The sequence below is a fragment of the Haliotis cracherodii genome, unplaced genomic scaffold (assembly GCF_022045235.1).
Source record: "Haliotis cracherodii isolate W230 unplaced genomic scaffold, xgHalCrac1.p SCAF_11, whole genome shotgun sequence".
In the NCBI taxonomy this organism is placed as follows: Eukaryota; Metazoa; Mollusca; class Gastropoda; order Lepetellida; family Haliotidae; genus Haliotis; species Haliotis cracherodii.
In genome coordinates this window covers 40,376,405-40,401,514 of record NW_027266266.1, presented here as the reverse complement: position 1 = coordinate 40,401,514, position 25,110 = coordinate 40,376,405, and the positions used below count along the sequence as shown (strand labels likewise).

At 42.6% G+C, this 25,110-nt stretch overlaps 1 protein-coding gene across 3 annotated transcripts; it reads left to right on the top strand.

Moving 5' to 3' along the window:
• The first annotated feature begins 1,091 nt into the window (after nt 1-1,091).
• LOC139455791 (uncharacterized) lies at nt 1,092-25,110 on the top strand. 3 transcript variants are annotated; one of them, XM_071237338.1, is made up of 4 exons: nt 1,092-1,458; nt 10,437-10,784; nt 20,521-20,720; nt 21,637-25,110. In XM_071237338.1, exons 2-4 carry the CDS (start codon nt 10,514-10,516, stop codon nt 23,746-23,748), a joined length of 2,583 nt encoding a protein of 860 aa, XP_071093439.1. In that variant the 5' UTR covers nt 1,092-1,458; nt 10,437-10,513; the 3' UTR covers nt 23,749-25,110. The 3 variants fall into 3 exon arrangements, with proteins under 3 accessions (XP_071093439.1, XP_071093441.1, XP_071093440.1); XM_071237340.1 differs by lacking the exon at nt 1,092-1,458 and adding an exon at nt 6,548-6,611; XM_071237339.1 differs by lacking the exon at nt 1,092-1,458 and adding an exon at nt 7,981-8,057.

Genomic DNA, 25,110 nt, shown 5'->3' with positions numbered 1-25,110 from the left:
TTGCTCTGGCCACCTGTTTCCTGTTTCCTCGCTTAAGATAAAATAAATGATATTTAATAGCTAACTGATGCTATTGTTTGCACAAAAAGACGAGGAAATGCATCGTTGGGCTTCACGTGACAGCTGCTAGGCGTTCGACAATGACACTCTTTATCTCCATTCTTATATAAGCTTATACATTAACATTACATACATTACATTAACATTAAGCTGTTATTGCCTATTTGCATGTTAAAAACTATGCGATGCTCCATCGCCCTCTCGACTCTTTATCCCGAGGCCCATTTCCAGGTCTACATGTTGTACTCAGTGTCCGTGTAAAGCTGAGACTGTTTCTCCAACTTATCACGGGAATTACGGGAATCAGGGGAATCACGGGGATCAGTTAATGTGAGCTCGATATACATCGTAATGTTTCAGTTTGTAGAAAAACAAAATATTTTAATGACTTTAATGACGTTTCTTGGATAACTGCGTGTATATCGACTGCTAGCTTGAACAGAATGTACAGGGGCTGACAGGGACTGTCTGGTTCCTCTTTTTGAAGCCCCATATATTCTATACAAAAAATCCTCGTGTTGTTTGAGTTTGTAGAAACTTTAATTACTTTAATGACTAGTCTTGGCTAACTGATGTATAAATGGACATCCTGCTTAAACCAAACGTATTGATGTTGACATTTGGTCCGATGTCTAGTCCCTGTTTATTAAAATATCAAATATTGAAGCTAACATTAACAAAACTTGGGTCACTTCCATATACCAACTTAGAAAGTCGCTACCTCGAATAGAATTAGCAGATAAATGTGCTAAAATGTATAACGCCCTGAAATAACTTAATAACATATAAGCGCTAATTGCGCCCTCAGGCATCCGTCACTTAAGGTAAAAGACAATGACTACCCGGGGTGTATTGTGAATCACACTATGTTATCACATGTTGTATTTAACTGTATCTACACAACATACATTCAACCGTCAAACAAATCTTAAGGTCTCTGAGCAAACACTCAGCACCCTACCCGAGTGGAAATCGACACCCGTCGAGAGAAAGAAGGAATCAGGCTAACAAGCTGTACCCTGAACACAATAGGAAAACGCCGGCTTTTGTTCTTACCCATCTCCTATCGTGAGGTCAAAGTAGCCCGCAGCGACACCCAACACTAGCCGTCCGCCCATCATCCCGCGGGGCAGACGACAGTTGCTGGGAGCAGACGACAATCAGTGGAGCGGGTGATAAGAAGATCAGTCTACTTTTACGCTCGTCAGGTGTGGCAGCGGATTCGGTGGAATGTACTTTGAATTCTAAGGATCTTGTTTATACAGCTTGGTATTCCTGTGGTCTGTTTGTAACAGGAACTTGGCCTCATTTGGTGACAGTTGACCGACTTTAGGTGGCTGTCGATTCCCAAGTCTGGAGTAGCATCGTGGATAACAACACAAGGGAAGACTGTCACAGGTAGGCGCATTGATGTGTTGGAATATATGATCATGTGTTATCCAGCATCATAAAAAAATTGCGAAATCGTTTATTTAGATCCTATAATGTAACTATTCTGCATAGAACCTGTCTTTTTTTATTTCATTAATATGCGAATTCCAGAAATCAAAGTTTGTATTTTGGGGATGGATTATATTTGTTGTCTTTGTTCATAGGTGGTTACATTGTGTCAATTGTAGTGTTCCTGTTTAATAACAACTATACACAAACAATGCAAAGGATATACCAGTGAAGCAATCTGAAAAATGTGTTAGCAGTATACGCACTGGTCATTTTGTTTTTGTTTTAACGAATCAATATAATTCTAAGTTAACAGGGTTATATTATTCTCACAGCTCACATGCACTAGAGTGTACCTTGAAAGAAGTGGTATATATTATATTTACATACCATACAACTCGATCAATTGGGTGCAAATTAAAACGGCACTTCGGCAAAACGGCATCGTTTCCGTTATAGCTGAAACGCCATCAATTAGGATATAACTTTCTCAGAGACCATTATAGACCATATACAGCAATACCCTGTATGTGTGTGCGATCCCACAGCTAAACCCCGTCTGTGTGTGCGTTCTCACAGCTAAACCCTGTCTGTGTGTGAGGTCCCATAGTTAAACCTCGTCTGTGTGTGAGGTCCCATAGCTAAACCTCGTCGGTGTGTGAGGTCCCACAGCTAAACCTCGTCTCTATGTGCTCAGTCTGGTTCACAGCTAAACCCCGTCTGTGTTTGAGGTCCCATAGCTAACCCCGTCTGTGTGTGCGGTCCCACAGCTAAACCCTGCCTGTGTGTGCGGTCCCACAGCTAAACCCCGTCCGTGTGTGCGGTCCCACAGCTAAACCCCGTCTGTGTGTGCGGTCCGAAAGCTAAACCCTGCCTGTGTGTGCGGTCCCACAGCTAAACCCCGTCTGTGTGTGTGGTCCCACAGCTAAACCCCGTCTGTGTGTGCGGTCCCACAGCTAAACCCTGCCTGTGTGTGCGGTCCCACAGCTAAACCCCGTCTGTGTGTGTGGTCCCACAGCTAAACCCTGTCTGTGTGTGTGGTCCCACAGCTAAACCCGGCCTGTGTGTGTGGTCCCACAGCTAAACCCGTCTGTGCGTGCGGTCCCACAGCTAAACCCTGCCTGTGTGTGCGGTCCCACAGCTAAACCCCGTCTGTGTGTGTGGTCCCACAGCTAAACCCCGTCTGTGTGTGTGGTCCCACAGCTAAACCCCGTCTGTGTGTGCGGTCCCACAGCTAAACCCCGTCTGTGTGTGTGGTCCCACAGCTAAACCCCGTCTGTGTGTGCGGTCCCACAGCTAAACCCGGCCTGTGTGTGCGGTCCCACAGCTAAACCCCGTCTGTGTGTGTGGTCCCACAGCTAAACCCCGTCTGTGTGTGTGGTCCCACAGCTAAACCCTGTCTGTGTGTGTGGTCCCACAGCTAAACCCCGTCTGTGTGTGCGTTCTCACAGCTAAACCCCGTCTGTGTGTGCTCAGTCTGGCTCATAGGTAAACCACTCTGTATGCTCGGTCCCACAGCTAAACCCGCCTGTGTGTGTCAATGGACATATCACCGTTTGAAGGCACATTAACATGTGTTTGTTATATAGACATAATGACACCAATATATGCTTCTATCGCTGTATATGTAAATGCAACTAGTTCCACTCGCCGTGGGGTACAACACGATACAACACGTCCATTATTTTCGCTTGAAGCAATGCGTATCTTGTTGATGGCATTCAGCAATTGTTTTGAATCATCAATCAATCAAGACAAGTAGACTGGTTTCCCTAAACAGCACGTTGATATCCCCATCCTACTGGTTGCCGGTTGTGATACAAACAGCGATGCATACTGAACGATAACGAGCCAAACTCGTGACTGATTGAAGACAAATATTGAAGCGTTAACACGTCGCGGGTAAAGACGCATTGTGTTCTCAACACAATCGATACGTCCCCTGGTGATTGCTTAATCAGTTATGGAACATTTCTGTGTCATCGTCATAGCATTTGTTATGTTTTATCAACCCTTCATGAAATGATGCATGCAGATATGATTTAATTTGAACAATTAACATCTCATGATGGTGACTCTTCTAGGCACCAGACAGCTTCCGCAAATAAGATGTCATTGTGTCCCAGCTGGTTCAGCCATGGGGAAAGTGACACAGCCATTATCGAGTTGTTCCTAGTAAATGTTTTATGATTTAATGTCATTTTTTACCTTACTATGAAGCATCCAGGTGCATCAGGAAGCATTGAGTGTGAAACAGTCAACAGTATAAGCATGTGACGTCGATGATCGGTCTCATTATAGATTTTGGATAAAGTGAAATCCTGTTAATCAGGACGGTACTGTTTCAAGTGAAATTGATCTGATTAACCTTTTCTGTATGAACGAATCAAGAAGTAAACGTCATGTGTAAACAAATACAACTTCTGAACCGAAAGCAACCAGAGGACGGGTTTCCATATAAACAGTCCGGATTAATGAGGTTCTTGTGTATTTGATTTGTAGTGTAACAACAATTATAATTTCTTAACGTATTTTGACATGACGTTGCATGGGATCGAACCACCGACTTTCCGCTCTCATCACACCACAGAGGGGTTGTCCAGGCAATCATACATTAACGTAGCAGCGACGCTTGTCATCATATTACTTATGTTTAAAGATTTCCTACAAGGGATGAGGCAACACAAAGGAGGTTTTGTTGCCATGGGTTCCTGGAGTGTAATAACCGCCGCACGTGTGATGAATACATGTACATATCAGTACGCGATTGTAAAGACGCTAGGAATGTATTAATACGATACGACCGGGAGATGGGGAAGACACAATTACCCATCACTGTTGCTTTGGACAATTGGAAGATACCTGAATATCTTCTGGATGATTCACGTGTTAAGGATTTCGGCTTCACGCTTTTCTGACTTCATGAGAAATATGCACGTCCCTTCTCAATAAAGAATACTTTGTAATCATTATGAGTCGATTTATACGTATGCATTTTGAATTTGTACTAGTACGTTACGTTTAATAATTAAGGTCGATGAACAAAGATGTTTTTGTTTTTCTTGTCCAGATAATAAAGACCTGCTGTGATGTGATGCCTTTGATATGTTTTCAATATCTTACCGCCTTTGTTTGTTTGTTGTTTAAAGCCGCACTCAGCAATATTCCAGTTATTTGACGGCGGTCTGTAAACAATCTGGTCTGGACCAGACAATCCAATGCTTAACGTCAAGAGCATCGATCTTCGCAATTGGGATACGATGGCATCCATCAACCAAGTCAACCTGACCACCTCATCCCGTTAGTCGCCTCTTACGATAAGCATAGTCGCCTCTTACGGCAAGCATGGGTTGCTGAAGACCTATTCTGCCCCGGATCTTCACGGGTCCTTACCGCCTTTAACATAACGCCCAACGAACCTATTTAGATGTTATTTGTGCTACGGCTCCTGGGTCGACTGTTTGACATCACGTGTGAAGAACTGCTCTTATGGTATTTGATACATGTGCCCTTGTTTGGGAAAAGTCTGTATGTCTGTAGAGCTACCAATGTCTAGCATCAGGGCTTGTGTCAGCAACCACAAACACACATATCGGCATAAGAAGATAAATATATATTTAAAAATATATTTTTTTGTTTCATTATATATTTTTGTTTTGAGATTGATTAACTTGTTTTCCCCCTTCTTCACCTTAAAGTAAGTAGTCACGTATATTAAGAGATGAGTGGAGTTCAAGTCTTGAAATCATTCGCTCGTAATGACATATACGTTCCATATCATTGGTAAAATGCTAAGGTGAATCAATCAATGGTGTCTTAATGTTTACTTTTATGTGGAAACTAACTCGCTCACCGCATGTTATCGATCAATACAGTGTCGAGATGAGGTGGTTTCGGAGAGGATGATTCGCGTGGAAGGTGACCATCATGGACCAAATGTCCCCTCAGCGATGCACCAGGTTGAGCTCTTTATAAAGCACGAGTTCGGATTTTACGAGATTTCATGGACATTTACCGCCTCCGTGGTGTACTGGTAGAGCGTCCGCCCGGAGAGCGGAAGGTCCGGGGTTCGATCCCTGACGGCGTCATACCAAAAGACGTTTAAAGATGGCACAAAGACTGGTCGGCTCGGTGTCTCAGTGGGGTATTCATGTTAAACTACGACATCGTATTTCAGTGGGCTAGCACTATAAAATGGGCATTAGTTCTGACTAACACATACGCACACGCACAGAGCTGTGCTCATTATCTACATTGGACACGTGCATGAACGAATTATGAGCATTGTTCTTTCCCACCTTAGACATTCATAGACTAGAACCGCATCTGTGGTCCAGTGGTAGAGCGTCCGCCCGGAGATCGGAAGGTCCGGGGTTCGATCCCCGGCCGCGTCATACCAAAAGACGGTACTTGTTGTTACCCTGTCTGACGCTCGGCATTAAGGGGCTAAAACAAGGACTGGTCGACTCGGAGTCAGTATTCTATGTCTGAGTGGGGTATTCATGTTAAACTGCGGCATGGTATCTCAGTGAGCTAGCACTATAAATCGGCATCAGTCCGGACTAGTACAAGCAGCCACACACACACACACACACACACACACGTACATGCACGTCGCTATATAAGTGCAATAATCTTGGACACGACGTTAAACCCCATTTCACCTCACCACTTCATAGACTAGAACCAGCAACTTGAACTGCATGCCAGCAAGCATTTGCAGGGTTAGGCGAAGGAGTATTTTACTGTGCATGGTCTTCTAACTTTGTAGTTCAACTTTGTAGTACAACGTGCTTAACAGTTTAGCCAGTACAGTTGCACAAGAGGGCACTGTAAATTCTAATCTGTATATTGCTATTTATGTTGGGTTAAAACGCACCCCTTTAAACAAGGGTGCGTTCAAGACATATCATACTCTACACCTTGGTTAAACTGATCCGTCGATCACCTGTCACAGAAAGGGTTAACAATTTTATTGCACTTTTGTGAAGGTGTACACAAGACACCTGTATAAATTGGACTTTCGTTTGTGCTGGTCTCAATGCCCGTGTGTTGTGTCTGGTCCTCGGGGGGCGATATGGCGTATGACATTATCAGTGACTGACGCTCAGGTAAGGATGTTTTCAGGTAAACTCTCTCACCTGGCTGTGACATATTACATGCTTTAATCAGTCACGCAGTCAGACGCTCAAGGAACGGATGTTTCCAGGTAAACTCTCTCACCTGGCTGCGACATATTCCATGCTTTAATCAGTCACTGTCAGGATAGACACGATATATGTTACAGACAAATTGTACTCCCTGCAGTTTTTACAATGCTTGGAATTCTCGATATTCCATGTTTGCGTCAAGTAGTTTATACGTTTTCAAACAAGCTTGATTACAGGTAGTGAAACTGTAATTGGGAGATCGAGGTATTTTTGTTACTTTTACAGAAGTATGCTTTTATTTAACACATATTTGACAAATTCGTTTATACATCAACTATTTCGTTGTTGTCGTGATAACTATCGAATCAAGTCCCTCCTGAAACAATTACCACCTCTTACACCACACCGCACCGCACCGCACCGCACCGAACCGCACCGCACCGAACCGAACCGCACCGCACCGCACCACACCACACCACACCACACCACACCACACCACACCACACCACATACACACCGCACCGCACCGCACCGCACCGCACCGCACCGCACCGCACCGCACCGCACCGCACCGCACCGCACCGCACAGCACCGCACCGCACACACACACACACACACACACCACGCCACGCCACGCCACGCCACGCCACGCCACGCCACGCCACGCCACGCCACGCCACGCCACGCCACACTATAGTTATCAGGGATCTGCAATACGTTATGTACATGCTTGTCATTATCATATGCATGTTTACCCTTGAAACAGAGCTCACCGACAGGAGTGGTACTGTACAGTAAAGTTTAATCATTGTTGAGACTGGAAATATAGGCCGCTGTGGAGAGTACATGGTACTATTCTTGTCACACGGTCGTGCCAGTTACAATAGACGATTATTGTATACTTGATCAAGACTCCCTACATTATTCATCACCCGCTGATTTACCTCCAGTATGTGTTATACTGCAGTCTGGTCACGTTTTCACCGTGATACGTCGTTACTGCTGTGACGGAAAACAATTCACAAATACCTGTAGAACATTCACCCGGGCAACTGTACATCATCACTCGTGAGTGCTGAGATTGTGAGGGTGCATCTCGATATATGTGTTTATATGAGAGATGTGTTTATGTTAGAACATGAGTGTGCTGATGTTTGAACATGAGTGTGCTTATGTACGAACATGTGCTTATGGGCGGGCATTGGCTGTATGAAAACAAATAGTTATATGAACATCTTCTTCTATGTGTGGAGCTGTCGGTTCCTTTATTAATATAAGATCAATTACGGTGCTGTGTATTCTGACAGGACTTACTGAGTCATCACGGTGAAAGGGTCTTCAGAGTCAAGAAGCCTCGTGTCAGCAGTTTGACAGATGACCCTCTTGACGGCACAGATTAAGCTACTGGTAATTCCCTTTGTGTGTAGAAACCCTCTGTGAGGATTAAATAATAATAAATCTGCCCTATCTGTTCCGACTTACAAAACGTTTTTATAATTTCAAAATGATTTCATAAAACTTGACAACATTTGTTTGAAAGGCATTTCTTAGAGGTTGGCGGATGACAAAGTAGATACAAATTATGGATAACAACTTCTTTATTATACTATTACGACCAGTATAATAAAGAAATTGTTATCTGTAAATTGTGTGTACTCGACAACATTACAGTTCGTAGTCTCTTATAATTAATGTCTTAAAGTAGTTCTTATTTTTAAGGAGAACGACAACACCCTTAGCTTGGTAACATTCACAATAAGCTGAAAAATATGTGAGAACCTTTATGTCTACGTTTGACTATACAGTAAACTACGGTTATAACGAACACGCTTATAACGAACTGACGGATATAACGAACTTACTTTTTAGTCCCGACTATTTGCTGTAGTTATGCTGTATATATGCTTATAACGAACTACAGTTATAACGAACTAAAAATAGGAGTCCCTTTGAGTTCGTTATAACCATAGTATACTGTACTTCATAATTAAAAACCACCCAGAAAGCCCCTGCGCCACTTCGTCGCTGTTTCCGCTGAACACAAAAAAATCTTTGTGTGGCTTATACATGACCATAAATGAAAGGTTTAAATTTACAATTAAATCTTTATACCCGCAGTGGCCTATTTTCAAACTTGTAACAGTATTTGGCCACAGTGTGAACCAAGAAAATATGATGGGTTAGTGCGTGTTGTCGAGCAGCTGTGTTGTTCACGCTGTCAATGGGCGTCTCCCTAAGATTCTTTTAACTTTATTGTGCTATTGGGTAACTCCACAAAAATATCCCATTAACTGGAGTCATTTGAATAACTTAACAATGACGAGGTATTAACATACGATCGTAAACCAAGACGGGTGTACTGTCAGTTGATAGCCATATGAAGCGACAGAAGAACAAGACGTTTATTTACATGAAGGCCTCAGGACATTTTTTCAAAGACAAATAAAAAAAAAAAAGTGTGGTATGTAAGACCGATACATATTTATGCTTTCACTGCGACAATTCGTTACTCTTAGATGAAGGTACTAGCATATGTGCCGAAATGCCGCCTTGAAAGAGTAAAGAAGTTGAAATTGATAAAGCTTCAGAATTCAAAATGGCTCTTCAAGATAATAAACAACTGAGGCGTGTACATAGTACGAATCAGGATGTGTGGTTGAAAGCCCGGAAGGACTAGACTTACCGACCACACACAGATGGAATAATGCTGTCTGCGGCGCTATACAACATTTACTCACTCATTCACTCATCTTAGTCTGCTCTCAGTACAGGTGGTCTGTAGACCCACTCACGTCAGTCGTGGTGACTGGAGACTATTCCACACCTGATTCGCCACGGAGTTAGTGTAAGAATATGTAAAAAAGTCAAATTCAGCACACACAAACATTTCAGTCAGGACAGTTTTACTCAAACACTCTGGGGTGGTCGGGTAGCCTAGTGGTTAAAGCGTTCGCTCGTCACGCTGAAGACCCGGGTTCGATTCCTGACATGGGTACAATGTGTGAAGCCCATTTCTGGTGTCCCCCGCCGTGATATTGCTGGAATATAGCTAAAAGCGGCGTAAAACTATACTCACTCACTCACCCAAACACTCTAAAGTTAGCTAAAATGTGTTCCGGTACTGGTGCAGGGTGGAGCAGTACCATCATGATGGGAGGATGCTGCCAACTCGTGCCTGCTGATCAGGACTGTTATGATTAGATTGTGGCATCTGCTCCAAACGTGTAGTGGATAGAGTGTCTGCTCGGAGAGCGGAAGGTCGGTGGTTCTATCCCCGGTCGCGTCACACCAGACAAAAAAAATTGTACTTGTTGATACACTCTGTGGTGCTCGGCATTAAGGGGCTAAAAAATAGCTGTCGGCTCGGAGACAGTATACTGTGTCTGAGTTGGGTATTCATGGCAAACTGCGGGATGATATCTCAGAAGGCTAGCACTACAATATTGGCATTAGTCCGGACTAGTACAAGCTGCTTGCCACACGTGCACGTCGCTAAGTGCAATAATCTTCAACGCGGCGTCAAACCGCATTTCACCTAACCTTTCCTAAACCTTACACATGATAGAGTTCCGGATGAATGATAGTTACCGGATGTTGCCATAATGAGGTCTTTGTCAGGCGGATCAATGTGTCCCTGTGAGAAGTGCGCTGCAGCCTACAACATTAACACTCATAATGTCAGATTTCCATGGTAACAATCCAACACTGTGTATTCATGAGCGTGTTTCCTGTCGTGCATCGGGCGACGTAAACAGATAGTTACCTGTTTCTGTTGATATTCTACAGGTACACCGCCTTGGAAGGATGTGAAGACAAGGACTTCATAGTCCAACTTTCAGACTTGAGTATCGGATGACAAGACAATGAAACAACGGGTACATCGACGGGAGAGGAACCGATTGCAGTCAAATGGAAAACACGGCGGACTAACAAGCAAAACGACGCCCAAATTGGATGTCAATTTGAACCCGTCCTTGCCTGATGTCGGCGATGTCACAGGGGCAGAGGATATTTTCCCGCGTTTCTCACCATGGGTCGTCTGCGCCGTGACAATGGCCGTCCGGGTGAATTATGTCTGTCAACCAAGGAACTGGTGGATACTTCATCCGGATGAGATTTTCCAGTCGCTGGAAGGTAGGTTCTTCTGATGTAGCCTTTACTGTGAGTGTCGATTGATTTAAGTAAGCGTTCCTGCTGTTACTACTGCCACTACTACTTCTACTACTACTACTACTACTACTACTACTACTACTACTACTACCTTACTGTTGCTGCTGGGGTTTCTACTACTACCACAACTACTACTACTGCTGCTACTTCTACTACTACTACAACTACTACTACCACTACCACTACTACCGCTACTATTGCTGCTGCTACTACTACTGCTATTGCTACTACTACTACTACTACTACTACTACTACTGTTGCTGTTGCTACCTATCCTATTACTACTACTACTGCTGCTACAACTACTTCTACTTCTAATCAAGTTCATAGTACTTCTCCAACTACGTCTACCGCTATATCAACTACGTCTGGGAACACAGGTAGCTGTGTCACCTCAGGTGCCGAAATTCGTTGTGCAAATTCTCGTCCCTTAGACGAACCAGAAACCTAAGATTGAGGGTTCAAATCCCAGATTCCCCCTCATTATGTTTCTTATTTCTCTAGCACTCTACCGTTTCTCCCGGGTTCGCTAAAGTGTGCTATCTCTAAGACTTGCATCACTTCCCTTCTCCAACATAATGGAGTGAGTGAGTGAGTGTGAATTTACGCCGCTTTTAGCAATATTCCAGCAATATCACGGCGGGGGACACCAGATATGGGCTTCACACATTGTATCCATGTCGGGAATCGAACCCGGGTCTTCGGCGTGACGAACGAACGCTTTAACCAGTAGACTACCCGACCGCCCTCTGCCACATAAAGCTGACATGCCAAAGAAATTCAGTGCTGTTTCAAAAGTCCATTTCCCTCCTCCTTGCAGGGAAACAATATTCTCAACATAATCCTTTATTTGTCGATACTGGATGTCCTACACACATGTGTTGTGGATAGCAAAGAATAAAGCATTTGGCCCGTCCCAGACAACGTGAACTTATGAGTGCACTCCTATATACTCCAAAATATGTAAATACACAGGTCATCAAATATTTGACAAAGCAATACAATACCGGAGCTGTGTGTATTGAGCTACTCTCTTGTCCCCACGTCACGATCTCACCCCTCCCATACTACATGAACTCTATTGATGTCACCACGCCATCATGGCTCTTGGAGAACAAACCCCCAAGTGGATTAGGGATACCCGATTGATGTACATAGTTCAATGCTACCTATTGAGTTTAGCAAGGCTGAAACTCCACAATGCTTTCTTCTGGCTGTGATTGGCAGCAAGTCATGACGAGATGAATGCTATATCCGATTAATTAATCTCAGTATCCTGAGATGTGGAATTGACGTTATCTTTGTTGAAATGCTATCTTCTTCAGGTCGCATTGAATGTTACTGTGTATGTTTGCTGAACTTCTTAAAAGTTTGAGTATGCGATGCTCATCTCACGTGATACATATCTCAGTTATTTAACTGTGTTGAGTTTGATGAATGAACTGTGCCCTTAAAAACCGCAGATTAAACATTTGCAAATCGTGCTATGTTTGTTGATACATGTTTTTCTTATTTAAATCTATTGAAACTCGATCAATGAAATCTCGATAAATTTACCACAAAGTAAATATTTGGTTTTCGAGTCGTATTTGAAGTTGTATTATTTAATCTTTTTGTTAAAAGGTAGAGAGGGTACAGACAGAATTGTAAGCGGGTAAATGTAGTATTAAGTGGTGAATGTATTGGTGTTTAACGTCGCTTCAAACTCTGTTGTACACCATGGCGTGTCAGTATGGTCGTACAAAGATCGAAGTGAAGCACGTTAACACTTTAATGAAACCCACGAACACGGGTATGGTGCTGTCGAACCAAGAAACATTATGGTAACTTTTGGATTCGAACTTAAAGCCAGCAAGACGAGCAGTAACATATATACATTCGTGAACGGTTTCACGCATTGTCCTATCTATAAGTTGGTCTTGCTGTTTGCGCGTTTCTTCCCATTATTAGTATAATATAATAATGACAATCGTATCCATGTTTCCCCAAATTAGATCAGCCTGACCTGAAATATGGTCTTACTGTGAAAATCCTTCTCGAAGGCACCATTAAAGCTATTCAGTGTGTTCGTATTGCGAAGAGTTTCATAATTAGAGTGCCCTCCTGTTCAGGAATTTGACTTCTCTCCGTATGTGTCTATTGAGTCATGCTGAGTCGAGTGCGTGTCTTCCAACACATGACACATCCCCCAATCATGGCCATTCACCGTAGTTGACAGGGGGTAACGTCGTTTTCAGAGGCTACATCTATTAAATGATGTGTGAATGCTTGTTATGGGGCTTCTGAAACAGACTTGTATATAAACTAAATGTCGTTGAAGAAGAAAACTCCCATCTACATCGTGTTCTGCCGAGTGACCGTGATTAATAGACACATGGCCTTCTATGATCATAATACCACTGGTTATCGTTACGGAATGCGTTTTATGAAAGGGATGATATGTGACATTGTACTGATGACTGATGAAGCTTCTGTAAAGATACAGTTGAATACAGGACCATCACCGCTCGGCAAATTCATTACAAACCTTACCTTCAACAAAATACAAGAATGTTGTTGAATGTAATGAAACGATTCAGAGTGTACAAGTGTGTCATTGACCCAAAATGAGGATTTCATTAACGGGTTTCTGGTGATGTTTGAACTATTCTCCTCACATAACAATTCAACAAGCAATGCTATTTTGTAGACAGGTGCCACTCTCTGTTAATGCAACCGAAAAACATGCTCTACAAAACCCTGAAAGTGATAGAGCAGCTCACTGCGCTGAAGGATGAGAAGCCCAATCACAGCCATTATTGAAAACACCAGTCTGTTGTGAGGAGTTTCTCCGACTAAATAATAACCATAGACCCTTCAAACTTAGACTGGCGTGAATTGTGTTTTCATTTCTTTCATGGTATGGCAGCAATATCACAGCTATATACGAGCATGGGATTTCCCCGAATATCACGTGGCCGGTCCCGTGCTGGTTTCCTCCATGAGTGCCAGCTTGTTCTCACGAAGACTGATCACCATCTACATCTGACCTGCGTGTACGATGAAGAGATCCGCTTCCCTTCACAGGTGAATAAATCAGAACACTGACACTCGAGTAGCGGTAGATGAGGAGATTCGTCATCTTCCGTGTGATCTGAGTTGACTTTGTTGACGAGTTGTCGTGACCCGATGTGTGACTGGCGGATGATTGGTTGTATCTGTCAGGGCTCACATATTGCCCCTTGAAAAGGTAAATAGCAACCTTCTTATAGGAACACTGTTTCGGAGGTGGATAGGTGTGTCTCAGTGCACTGTTATTATCTGTGCCTAAACATTAGTGTCACGTCTTAGCGAAATTTGTTTGTAATATATTTGTGAACACACTGTATAGGTTAACTCACGCACATTGCACAAGTAGGTCCTGTTAGATTATTTGGTTAAGCAGAACGCGAAAATTGTGATTATTAGTTGAGCCATTACAATTTGATACATGGCATACTGTCCACATGTACTGAGAGGCTGTGTCATGCGGGTTTTACGACATCACGTTTTCAGGCGTGGGAAATTCCTGAATTGTGACGCAGGTTTTAGAAATCTGTTTGATGTGCACAAGAAAGTCATCTCATTTTTATTCATAACTAATAACTTTAATTATAAACTATCTGGAGCAATGTCGTCTTGAGGTAGAATCTTGTTTATTAACCTGGCAAGACAATGTCAACAGTATGACGTCACTTTGTATCACGCCGACAATCATGTCTTTGTGACCTCAACAACAATGCACGTTTTACCTTAGCAATTCCGTATAACTATTGTGCGTCCTCTCGAATGATTTGTAAAGCTTTTTTATCCAGAATATCAAACTGGTCAAGTGTTTAAACGAACCACTAGAACTACGAGCCTGTGTGGATGATGTATTCTGAATACTATTCATGGTGTCTTATTTCTTTGCGTGCATACAGCTGCTATCTGTGCAGTACAGATCCGACCTTTGAATATTTCTGTCGGGGGAGGGGCCCGGTATCTTTGTTAATGACAAAATATGAAATTTTGGGGCACTTTTTCAGTACATAATTATTATTTTTCTGAAAGGTGGCGCTAGAACGCCCCTTCGTAATCGGCAATGTGTATTTTACTCTAGATAGTCCCTAGGTAATCAGCAATGTGTATTTTACACTAGAGTGCCCCTTGGTAGTCAGCAATGTATATTTTACATTAGAGCTCCTTGGTAGTAAGCAATGTGTATTTTACACTAGAGTGCCCTTTGTTAATCAGCTATCAGTATTTTACACTACAGTGTCACTTGGAAGACAGCAATTTGTATCTTACACTAGAGTGCCCCTAGGTTAACAGAAATGTGTATTCTACACTGGATTGCACCTTGGTAATCAGCAATGTGTATGTTACACTGGATTGTCCCTTGGTAATTAGAAATGTGTATGTTACATTAGATTGTCCCTTGGTAATCAGCAATGTGTATGTTACACTAGATTGCCGCTTGGTAGTCAGCAATGTTTATTTTACACTAGAGTGCCCCTTGGTAATCAGCAATGTGTATGTTACAAAAGAGTGCCCCTTGGTAATCAGCAATGTGTATCTTACCCTGGATTGCCGCTTGGTAGTCAGCAATGTGTATGTTACACTTGAGTGCCCCTCGATAATCAGCAATGTGTATGTTACACTAGATTGCCCCTTGATAATCAGCAATGTGTCATCTTACACTAGATTACCCCTTGATAATCAGCAAAGTGTATGTTACACTAGATTGCCCCTTGATAATCAGCATGTGTATTTTATGCTAGATTGCCCCTTGGTAATAAGCAATGTGAATCAGCAAGGTATATTTTGACCCCTTAAACCATATGTCACAGGGACGTATTTATTGACCATTGGAATAAATTTAGTACTTTAAGATTAAGCATTGATATGCTTGTGCCTGTTGATACAGGCACAGATTTTAGGCATGTTTGAAACACAGAAAATGTGCAGCAGAATATAAATGGTTAATGGACGTAAATATATCCTTTCAGATCATTCAAAGCAAATAGTTCCGTCTTATGCGGGATGTTGACACCTGCTTTCTTTGAGACTAAGGATGTGTTGTGTCAATACTGAACACCGCCATAATGTTGTGTCAATATTGCACACCCTCAAAATGCCATGTCAGTACCTCACACCCTCAAAGTGCTTTGTCAATACTTCACACTATCAAGTGTCATTACTTTACACTGGACTCTCATTCTGTTGTGAAAATAGATCCTAAGTGTTTTCAGCGGTGACACAGATACCGGTGAATGCCGTGTATACAGCCAACATAGATATTGACTAATACCGTGTACACAGCTACCATAGATATTGAGTAATAACGTGTATATACAGCCTCCATAGATACTGGGTAATACCGTGTACACAGCTACCATAGATACCGGGAGTTACCGTGTACACAGCTACCATAGATACTGGGTAATACCGTGTATACAGCCACAATAGATACCGTCTAATACGGTGTACACAGCTACCATAGATACCGGGTAATACGGTGTATACAGCTACCATAGATACTGGGTAATACGGTGTATACAGCTACCATAGATACCGTGTAATACGGTGTATACAGCTACCATAGATACTGGGTAATACCGTGCAGACAGCTACCATAGATACTGGGTAATACCGTGTATACAGCCACAATAGATACCGTCTAATACGGTGTACACAGCTACCATAGATACTGGGTAATACGGTGTACACAGCTACCATAGATACTGTCTAATACGGTGTACACAGCTACCATAGATACCGTGTAATACGGTGTATACAGCTACCATAGATACCGGGTAATACGGTGTATACAGCTACCATAGATACTGGGTAATACGGTGTATACAGCTACCATAGATACTGGGTAATACGGTGTATACAGCTACCATAGATACCGGGTAATACGGTGTATACAGCTACCATAGATACCGGGTAATACGGTGTATACAGCTACCATAGATACTGGGTACTACCATGTACACAGCTACCATAGATACTGGGTTACAACGTGTATACAGCTACCATAGATACTGGGTAATACCGTGTATACAGCTACCATAGATACTGGGTAATACCGTGTACACAGCTACCATAGATACCGGGTAATACCGTGTACACAGCTACCATAGATACCAGGTAAAAACGTGTATACAGCTACCATAGATACCGGGTAATACCGTGTATACAGCTACCATAGATACCGGGTAATACCGTGCAGACAGCTACCATAGATACTGGGTAATACCGTGCAGACAGCTACCATAGATACTGGGTAATACCGTGTACACAGCTACCATAGATACCGGGTAATACCGTGCAGACAGCTACCATAGATACTGGGTAATACCGTGCAGACAGCTACCATAGATACCGGGTAATACCGTGCTGACAGCTATCATAGATACCGGGTAATACGGTGTATACAGCTACCATAGATACCGGGTAATACGGTGTATACAGCTACCTTAGATACCAGGTAATACCGTGCAGACAGCTACCATAGATACCAGGTAATACCGTGCAGACAGCTACCATAGATACTGGGTAATACCGTGCAGACAGCTACCATAGATACTGGGTAATACGGTGTATACAGCTACCATAGATACCGGGTAATACGGTGTATACAGTCATACCGTGCAGACAATAGACTCATATCATACGGAATCCTCCGAAATACATGTTTTCCTTGAAAATACTTAAATACAAAATCCGTTTGAGATAACTATGAATATAATATACTAATAAACGTATAATGAAATAATGAAATATGCATTCTAAGTAAAATTTAGTCACGATACAGGTTCTCTCAGGTGTATCTGCAATAAAAAGAAATATGTTATCGCTTTTAACGGTAATAAAATTCATACATGGGCAATCTGCAATTCATTCGGTATCTTTAAAAGCCATTTGACGCTATGCTAACCTGCCCCGAAGCGCTCTTTTATCTACCAACAGAGGCATATCCGCATGACTTAAATACCTCGGTAGGCTATAACGCTGATATACGGACATAAACATCTAAATGGCATGATGAAGCCTTCAGGGGGTTAATATATGCTCATTTAATCATTTCACACGAACGTCAATTTGACGTTGAATGACAGTTTCCATAGAAAAAAACATGTGTGTTTCTGAGACTGAAGTTTATGCACAATAATTTTTGTTTATGTTGTATTTGACACAGAAGTTACTTTTTACCCAGTTGAGATTACTCGGCCATAACGAAGTAGGATGTAGCGTGTTGTCCGCGTAATGCATTGGTACATGTACCAGTAGCTTGCGAATTTAGGATTTTCATGACACGAACTACCTAATCGGTATATCCAACAATATCAAAAGTTACTAAATACCTACAACAAAATGTTATGCCACCCATGGCCCCATTTACGACATACATTCGTGTGACTGTCTGTATCAAACTGGGCGAAAGCTCGTCAGTCTGGGGATAGGTCGAGTTATCAGTATTTCGGCTGATCTCAAACCACTGATAAATTGTTTTCGGCATTACAAATATATATCGTCATAGACGATATCGAGTTAAAAGTGAGGTGAGGTGAGGTGAAATGGGGTTTAACGTCGCGTCCAAGATTATTGCGCTTTCAAACAACGTGCATGCACGTCTGTGTGTGTGGCTGCTTGTACTAGTTCGGACTGATGCCGATTTATAGTGCTAGCCCACTTATATACCATGCCGCAGTTCAACATGAATACCCTGCTCAGACACAGTATACTGACTCAGAGACGACCAGTCCTTGTTTTAGCCCCTTAATGCCGAGCACCTGACAGGGTAACAACAAGTACCATCTTTTAACATCGTTGATATGACGCGGACCGTTCGCTCTACGGACGGACGCTCTACCACTAGACCACGGAGGCGGTCTTCGAGTTAAAGGCGTGTGACTGAACATAGTAACTCTATAGCTGATTCAACGTATGTTGCATTGATGATGGCCCACTGGTCTAACAGCCTATGTTCTGTGCAGAGCTGCGTCCCTTAGTTGTGTCAGGATCCGCTAACCGTTGGGTCGAATCCCAACTATGGTTATTGGCTTGACCACACCATGTCAGATCGTCTTCACACATTAACTGCTGTTCAAAGCGTTGTCGTAAATAACACGGTCTCGTTTCCAAACCCCACTGGAACAGATAGGTCCCACGGTAGCGTGGTATCCAGCACGCCTTGCTTGTCATAACCCCCTCTGCATGAGACCGCCTCCGTGGTCGAGTGGTAGAGCGTCCGCCCGGAGAGCGGAAGGTCCGGGGTTCGATCCCCGACCGCGTCATACAAAAAGACGTTAAAAGATGGTACTTGTTGTTACCCTGTCTGGAGCTCGGCATTTAGGGGCTAAAACAAGGACTGGTCGGCTGGGAGTCAGTATACTGTGTCTGAGTGGGGTATTCATATTAAACTGGGGCATGGTATCTCAGTGAGCTAGCACTATAAATCGGCAGCCACACAAACACACACACGTACATGCACGTCGCTATATAAGTGCAAAAATCTTACGCGACGTTAAACCCCATTTCACCTCACCTCACCTCACCTCACCTCACCTCACCTCTGCATGAAGTCCCGTAATTACAGGCAGAAGTTACAGATTGGGGGTTACAGCCAATTATGACGACAACCTATTGTCACCGTGCTTCCCTCTGTACTATCATATGAACCAGCCTGGTTCAGTCCGACGAACGAAACGTGTGACCATCAGATTTCGTTAACACAAGTTAACACAAGTGCGTTACCACGTTCATGTATCGGGTCATCATTCCTCTAGATCATACGCTTGTGGTGGCTTCTCTTCACACTTCAATCAATATATCATGCGGCGAACGTCGATTAAATATTTTGCCGAGATCCAGAGTTGCATTGTCAGCGGAAATTGACTTGTGGTGTTACCTGTGGTGGCTACAGGTACTGCTGATATCGACCACCGCCATGGGAACACTCACTGACATAGATGTCACATTACAGGGTCATACCAAAGGACTTAAATAAGGTATTTGTTGTTTCCCTGGTTGGAACTTGGCACACACACACGCACACACAGACCTCGCTAAATTACGTTAAACCCCATTTCGCTTCTCTTCACCTCAAACATTGTTAGCAGTAAACGCATCTAGCTGGATGGCAACGAGTGAGTGATTGGCATGAAAATGACACACTGGATCTGTGTAACCAGGATAAAGGTCAAATGACACATTGATATACACAATAAAATTTGAATAACAAATTGGATGACTTGAATAAAACACTGCCAGTATTCATAACACTTTAAACTTTGTATAGCATCCCACTCCATCATAGCAAATTATAAAAAATATGAGTTGTATGCACGTATTGCCTTACTTACCCAGACAAAGGGTAACAAAAACTGTCTGTATGCCAGTTGACCCGAAACTAGTTACGTTTCATGCATGCTTGTTGGTTCTTAAAGAGAGTTGATCTGCGTATGTTTCTAGATTTGTCCGCCGTGCTGAACGTTGAAGGCCCGCATAACTTAGGGTTTGCTTCCACCCCGTGAAATAACTGAAATACTGGACAAAGCGTTAAACCCAACTCACTCACTCACTCACTCACTCACTCACTCACTCACTCACTCACTCACTCACTCACTCACTCACTCACTCACTCACTCACTCACTCACTCACTGTGCACTAATTCTGTGTTACTTACAGTGGCCCACTCCGAGGTGTACGGGTATGGATTCCGCACCCACGAGTATCTGCCACCCCCCGGGGATGTGAACGTGACCCAGGTGCGCTACAGTGAGCACCAGATGGGGATGCACAGCATGAGGTCGTTCCTGCTGCCGCGCTTCTTCATGATTGTAGCGGTGCTGATGGAGGGGCTCGGCTATCGGGGGACACCGTTCTTGGTAAGGACACAACTATATATTTTCCATATTGAATTCGATTGACCCTTTATGAGGAAGCGAGTTTGGTTTTACGCCGCCTTGAGCAATATTCCAGCAATATCATTGCTGGAGACACCATAATTGGGCTTCACATGCTGTACCCATGTGGGAATCGAACCCTGGGCCGGCATTTACTTGATGTAAATGGATACATGTGAATGATATGATATCTTGTCAGATCATCCTCGATTATTCAGTGTATTTTATCCCCAGTGGCGATTCGGGCTAGCATTGGTCTCCAGCGACCCATTCTTGTCATAAGAGGCGACTAACGGAATCGGGTGGTCAGGCTCGCTGACTTGGTTGATGCATGTCATCGTATCCCAACTGCGTGGATCGATGCTCATGGTGTCAATCACTGGATTGTCTGGTCCAGACTCGATTATTTACAGGCCGCTGTCATATATGCTTAGTGCGGCGTTAAACAAAAAAAACAAAAAAACCCAAATAAACAAAGAGTGTATTATATCGTCATTCTGTTATTTTGTACATAACCTGCACTCACTCACCATAGTCATACAGATCTAATAATAATATCTAATAATAACTATAATTTAACAACTGTTTTTATCTGTAAAATATGTTCACCACTACAGCTTCGGTTTGTTAGCATGATGCTCCAAATAGCCGTCCAATCAATCAAATTACTCTCACGAGCAAGAGAAATTCTTTTAGAGATAGGAGCGATGATGCTGGTAACGTCACATCCGCAACGAAGCCATTGCAGAGAATAGGTACATTTAATTTATACGCTTGATAATCATTGATGGGTACAACTTGTTCGTTAATACTATTTCCTATTCTTTGCCTCAGTGCAATATTTCGTTTTATAGAATTACCAACATCCTACTTATTTGCTCACTTTGTTTGTTCGCAGATATGGAAGGTAGTTCACACTATCGTGTCATCTTGTCTTCCACTGGCTGTCTACAAATTCACCCGACTCCTCTTCCGGTCACATGACTGTGGTGTCCTGGCGGCCATATTGACAGCCGGAAGTACACATCTGTCCGTGTTTGGCACACATACCCTCATCAATAGCTTCTGTGGCACACCGTTATTTTGTGGGTTATACTTTCTGTTTAAAAACTTATTTTGTGTTTTGCCACGGCTCAAGAAAGATCCCAAAGTCAAGTCGCCGGTAGATTGCACTGGGAACCTGAATTACGTCACAAATCTCGTACGTGGCCATGGGAAAACTCGAGAAAGCTCGGGATCTGAGAATACGTGCTGTTATGAGAGGAGCAGGGGTTTGTGTCCTGGCTTTAAACATGGCGACGGCGGAATACATGGCATCACGAAAGGATTTGCAAACTGTCCCGGAATTATTATTGCAGCTATAGTCCAAAGTATGACATCCGGGATATCTTTAATAAACAATTCGTCTCGTTCTCGGCCCAATGAACCAGTGATTCAGAAAGATAACGATGTTACTGATGAATGTGTTTATAGTAAACCAGAGTTTAATCTTGTCAATGAAATGTCGGTGGAAAAAGATTCCAACATGAACATCATTACGACGCATCCACGACCACAGCCTGAACATTGTGAACGTGACCATGACAAAAGGGAGCTAACTCTTGCATCTTTCATTCTAGTTATATGTTGCTACATACGAGTAGATGCATCTCTATTTGTAGTCGTGACGTCACTTCCTCATATTAACTGGAAAAGCCTTGAGAGATCTAAAATTATTTCGTGTATTGTTGGTGCAGTCATCGGACTTACACTTTGTATTTTGGATGATTTCAGTTCATATGGAGTGGGAGTTATCTCCCCTTACAATTGGTTTCAGTTCAACGTGATTCAAGACTATGCAGCAGTTGTTTTCGGAAGGATGGAGTTTACCTGGTATTTAAAGAACTTGATTGGGCAGAGTTCATGTTTGATGCTATTTACAGCTTATTTGTTCGCAACAATAGGCGTTAATTTACTGGTATATACATCACTATCCCATTCAGACAGACATGGATGTCGGGTCATCAGCAAACTTGCTGCCTCCCTTGTCATACTCATGTTGCTTTACTCTGCCAAAGGACACAAAGAACTACGCTTTATGCATAATTATCTAGTCTTAGCGTTTATTGGTTATTCGTATTGTTTTTATATCAGTGCCAAGTACTTGAGAACCATGAAATATAGCCTAACTAGTCAGGGGTTTACATTAATGGTGGTTGTCCTGTATATACTGAGTCAGTGGCATGTGTTCCCCTCGTCTGTCGACGAGTCAAATAAGACATGGACTTACACAGGGAACACACAATCTCATGACGTCATCACATGTTTTGATTACGTCAGTAAACAGAATGACGTCACAGGTGTCTTCACGGACCAAATGGTTCACATGAGCGGAGGCTACACTGTGTTACATCAAAATGTTCCAATACTTGGACTCATCCATTATGAGTTTTATGAATTCAGTCACGATACAAGGAAGAATCTTAGCTCTGTGAATTTCTTCGGAAAGAAGACAAATGTGACTGTGAGTACTTTCAGCGACACCTCAGAATTTGTGTCTGTGTACAATACCCCGTATGTTTTGAAACTCTTGGTGACCAAAAAACATTACAATTATCTCGTGATGAACACAGACAGAAAGTTTGTTAACACTGGATTTCGAGAAGTGTTTAGATCGGGGAAAAGGAAGGTCCTAAAACGGACCCTTGACGCAGAGGCAGAAAATCAGTTGGAGAAGATAGCTGCAACCATCCCCCTCGGTAGCAATGCAACAATACTGACTTACGAGGCGGACTGGTTGATGAGATTTCGACAGTTTGACATGGCCATACCCCGCCTACAGAAAGCACTACAGCTGGATGTCAAGCTAGTTGAGGCGTATAAGTTATTGGCTTTGTGCTACACGGTGCTGGGAGACCATCAGTCCTCGAGTGGCGTCATAGACAGGTGTGTAGAGGCACGAGGCAGGAGACTGTGTTATGAGAATCCTCACAGGATCCGTTTACACGAGTTATACAGCTTCCAAGGTTAAAGTGATTACAGAACAAATAGTGTTTCGCCAACAGTGCAGATTGAAGAAGGTATGGACTACACACGAGATCATGATCCTTATCTGAAAGTACTGCTTCAACTCGCCCTCCTCACGAATTTCGTTCTCTAATCACGAGAGTACAAGGGTATAGAATATTGTGGTGAAGAACCCTTATAAACCTACTGCCACTCTGCCTATTGTAGTGTAGGTATCATCCTATCTCGTAATAACCTCTTGGAAGGTTTTTCGTTTTCCTTGTTAGACCTCATCCTGGGTATGAGGTTTTTCTTTTTCCTGGCAGGACCTGGTATGAAGTTTTACTTTTTACTTTGTAAGACCTGGTATGAGGTTTTACTTTGTCCTGGTAAGACCTGGTATGAGGTTTTACTTTTTACCTAGTAAGACCTGGTATGAGGTATTACCTTTTACCTAGTAAGACCTGGTATGAGGTATTACCTTTTACCTACTAAGACCTGGTATGAGGTATTACTTTTTACTTTGTAAGACATGGTATGATGTTTTACTTTTTCCTGGTAAGACCTGATTAGTTGGGTTATAGATGAAATTTGTACTTGGTGTTTCAAACATCGAAGACAAGAAATACAGGTTTATCATTATGGATGACGGGACTCGAACCTGCAACCTCACACATCATTATTAGTTTTGTTTTCCCCACTGAGCCGCCAGGGCAGGTGATGGAAAGTTGTTCAACATTACTTGTCATGACTTCAGTTTGTACTGCATGCTGCAAGTGTCTTTTTCTCTCGCACGCTGTGATCGAATTCCCATTATACCGCGACACATTGTATTGTTTCACTAAAAGGTATCCAGATGTTTTCTTATTTCTTCTGGTGTAACTTGCATTTAGACGGTTAATAAGTTGAATAAAATACCCCTCCTCGGTTTTGGTTCACGGTTTTACATTTTCAACAATTTCTCGTGCAGTGACTGCTTAAGCGAATAGTCATAAATACGAACCTTTTTTTTTTTTTTAAATTACCCCCTTTTGGCGGTTTATAAGCCAGTGAAAACACTACCCCTCTGTTTTTGTTGAAAATGGAAGAGTTTCGATGAAGACTCTAACACCGTTATCAACCTGGACTGACAACAGCCAAGTAGTAGGAGGTACATGTATATATAATCACAGCATATCATGCATATTACTTCATGTTGTCAATCCAGCTTGATGTTGTTTTCCATAAAGTTGTACGTTATCTCTTTGAGTATTTTGCGTTTTTTCATGTTTTTGAAATAATACTGATGAAAGACTGCACTTGAAGGTAGTTTTAACGCACATAGTCAGATTTTATTATATTGTTTTATTGTTATTTTCGCTATTTAGAGATATGTTATTGAATAAAC

What these genes read in the sequence shown, in the direction of transcription:
- LOC139455791 (XM_071237338.1), top strand. Translation starts at nt 10,514, where the DNA reads ATGAAACAACGGGTACATCGACGGGAGAGGAACCGATTGCAGTCAAAT. An exon ending in GATTTTCCAGTCGCTGGAAG is followed by an intron (nt 10,785 to 20,520) that starts GTAGGTTCTTCT and finishes TGTTACTTACAG; the next exon opens with TGGCCCACTCCGAGGTGTAC. An exon ending in ATCGGGGGACACCGTTCTTG is followed by an intron (nt 20,721 to 21,636) that starts GTAAGGACACAA and finishes GTTTGTTCGCAG; the next exon opens with ATATGGAAGGTAGTTCACAC.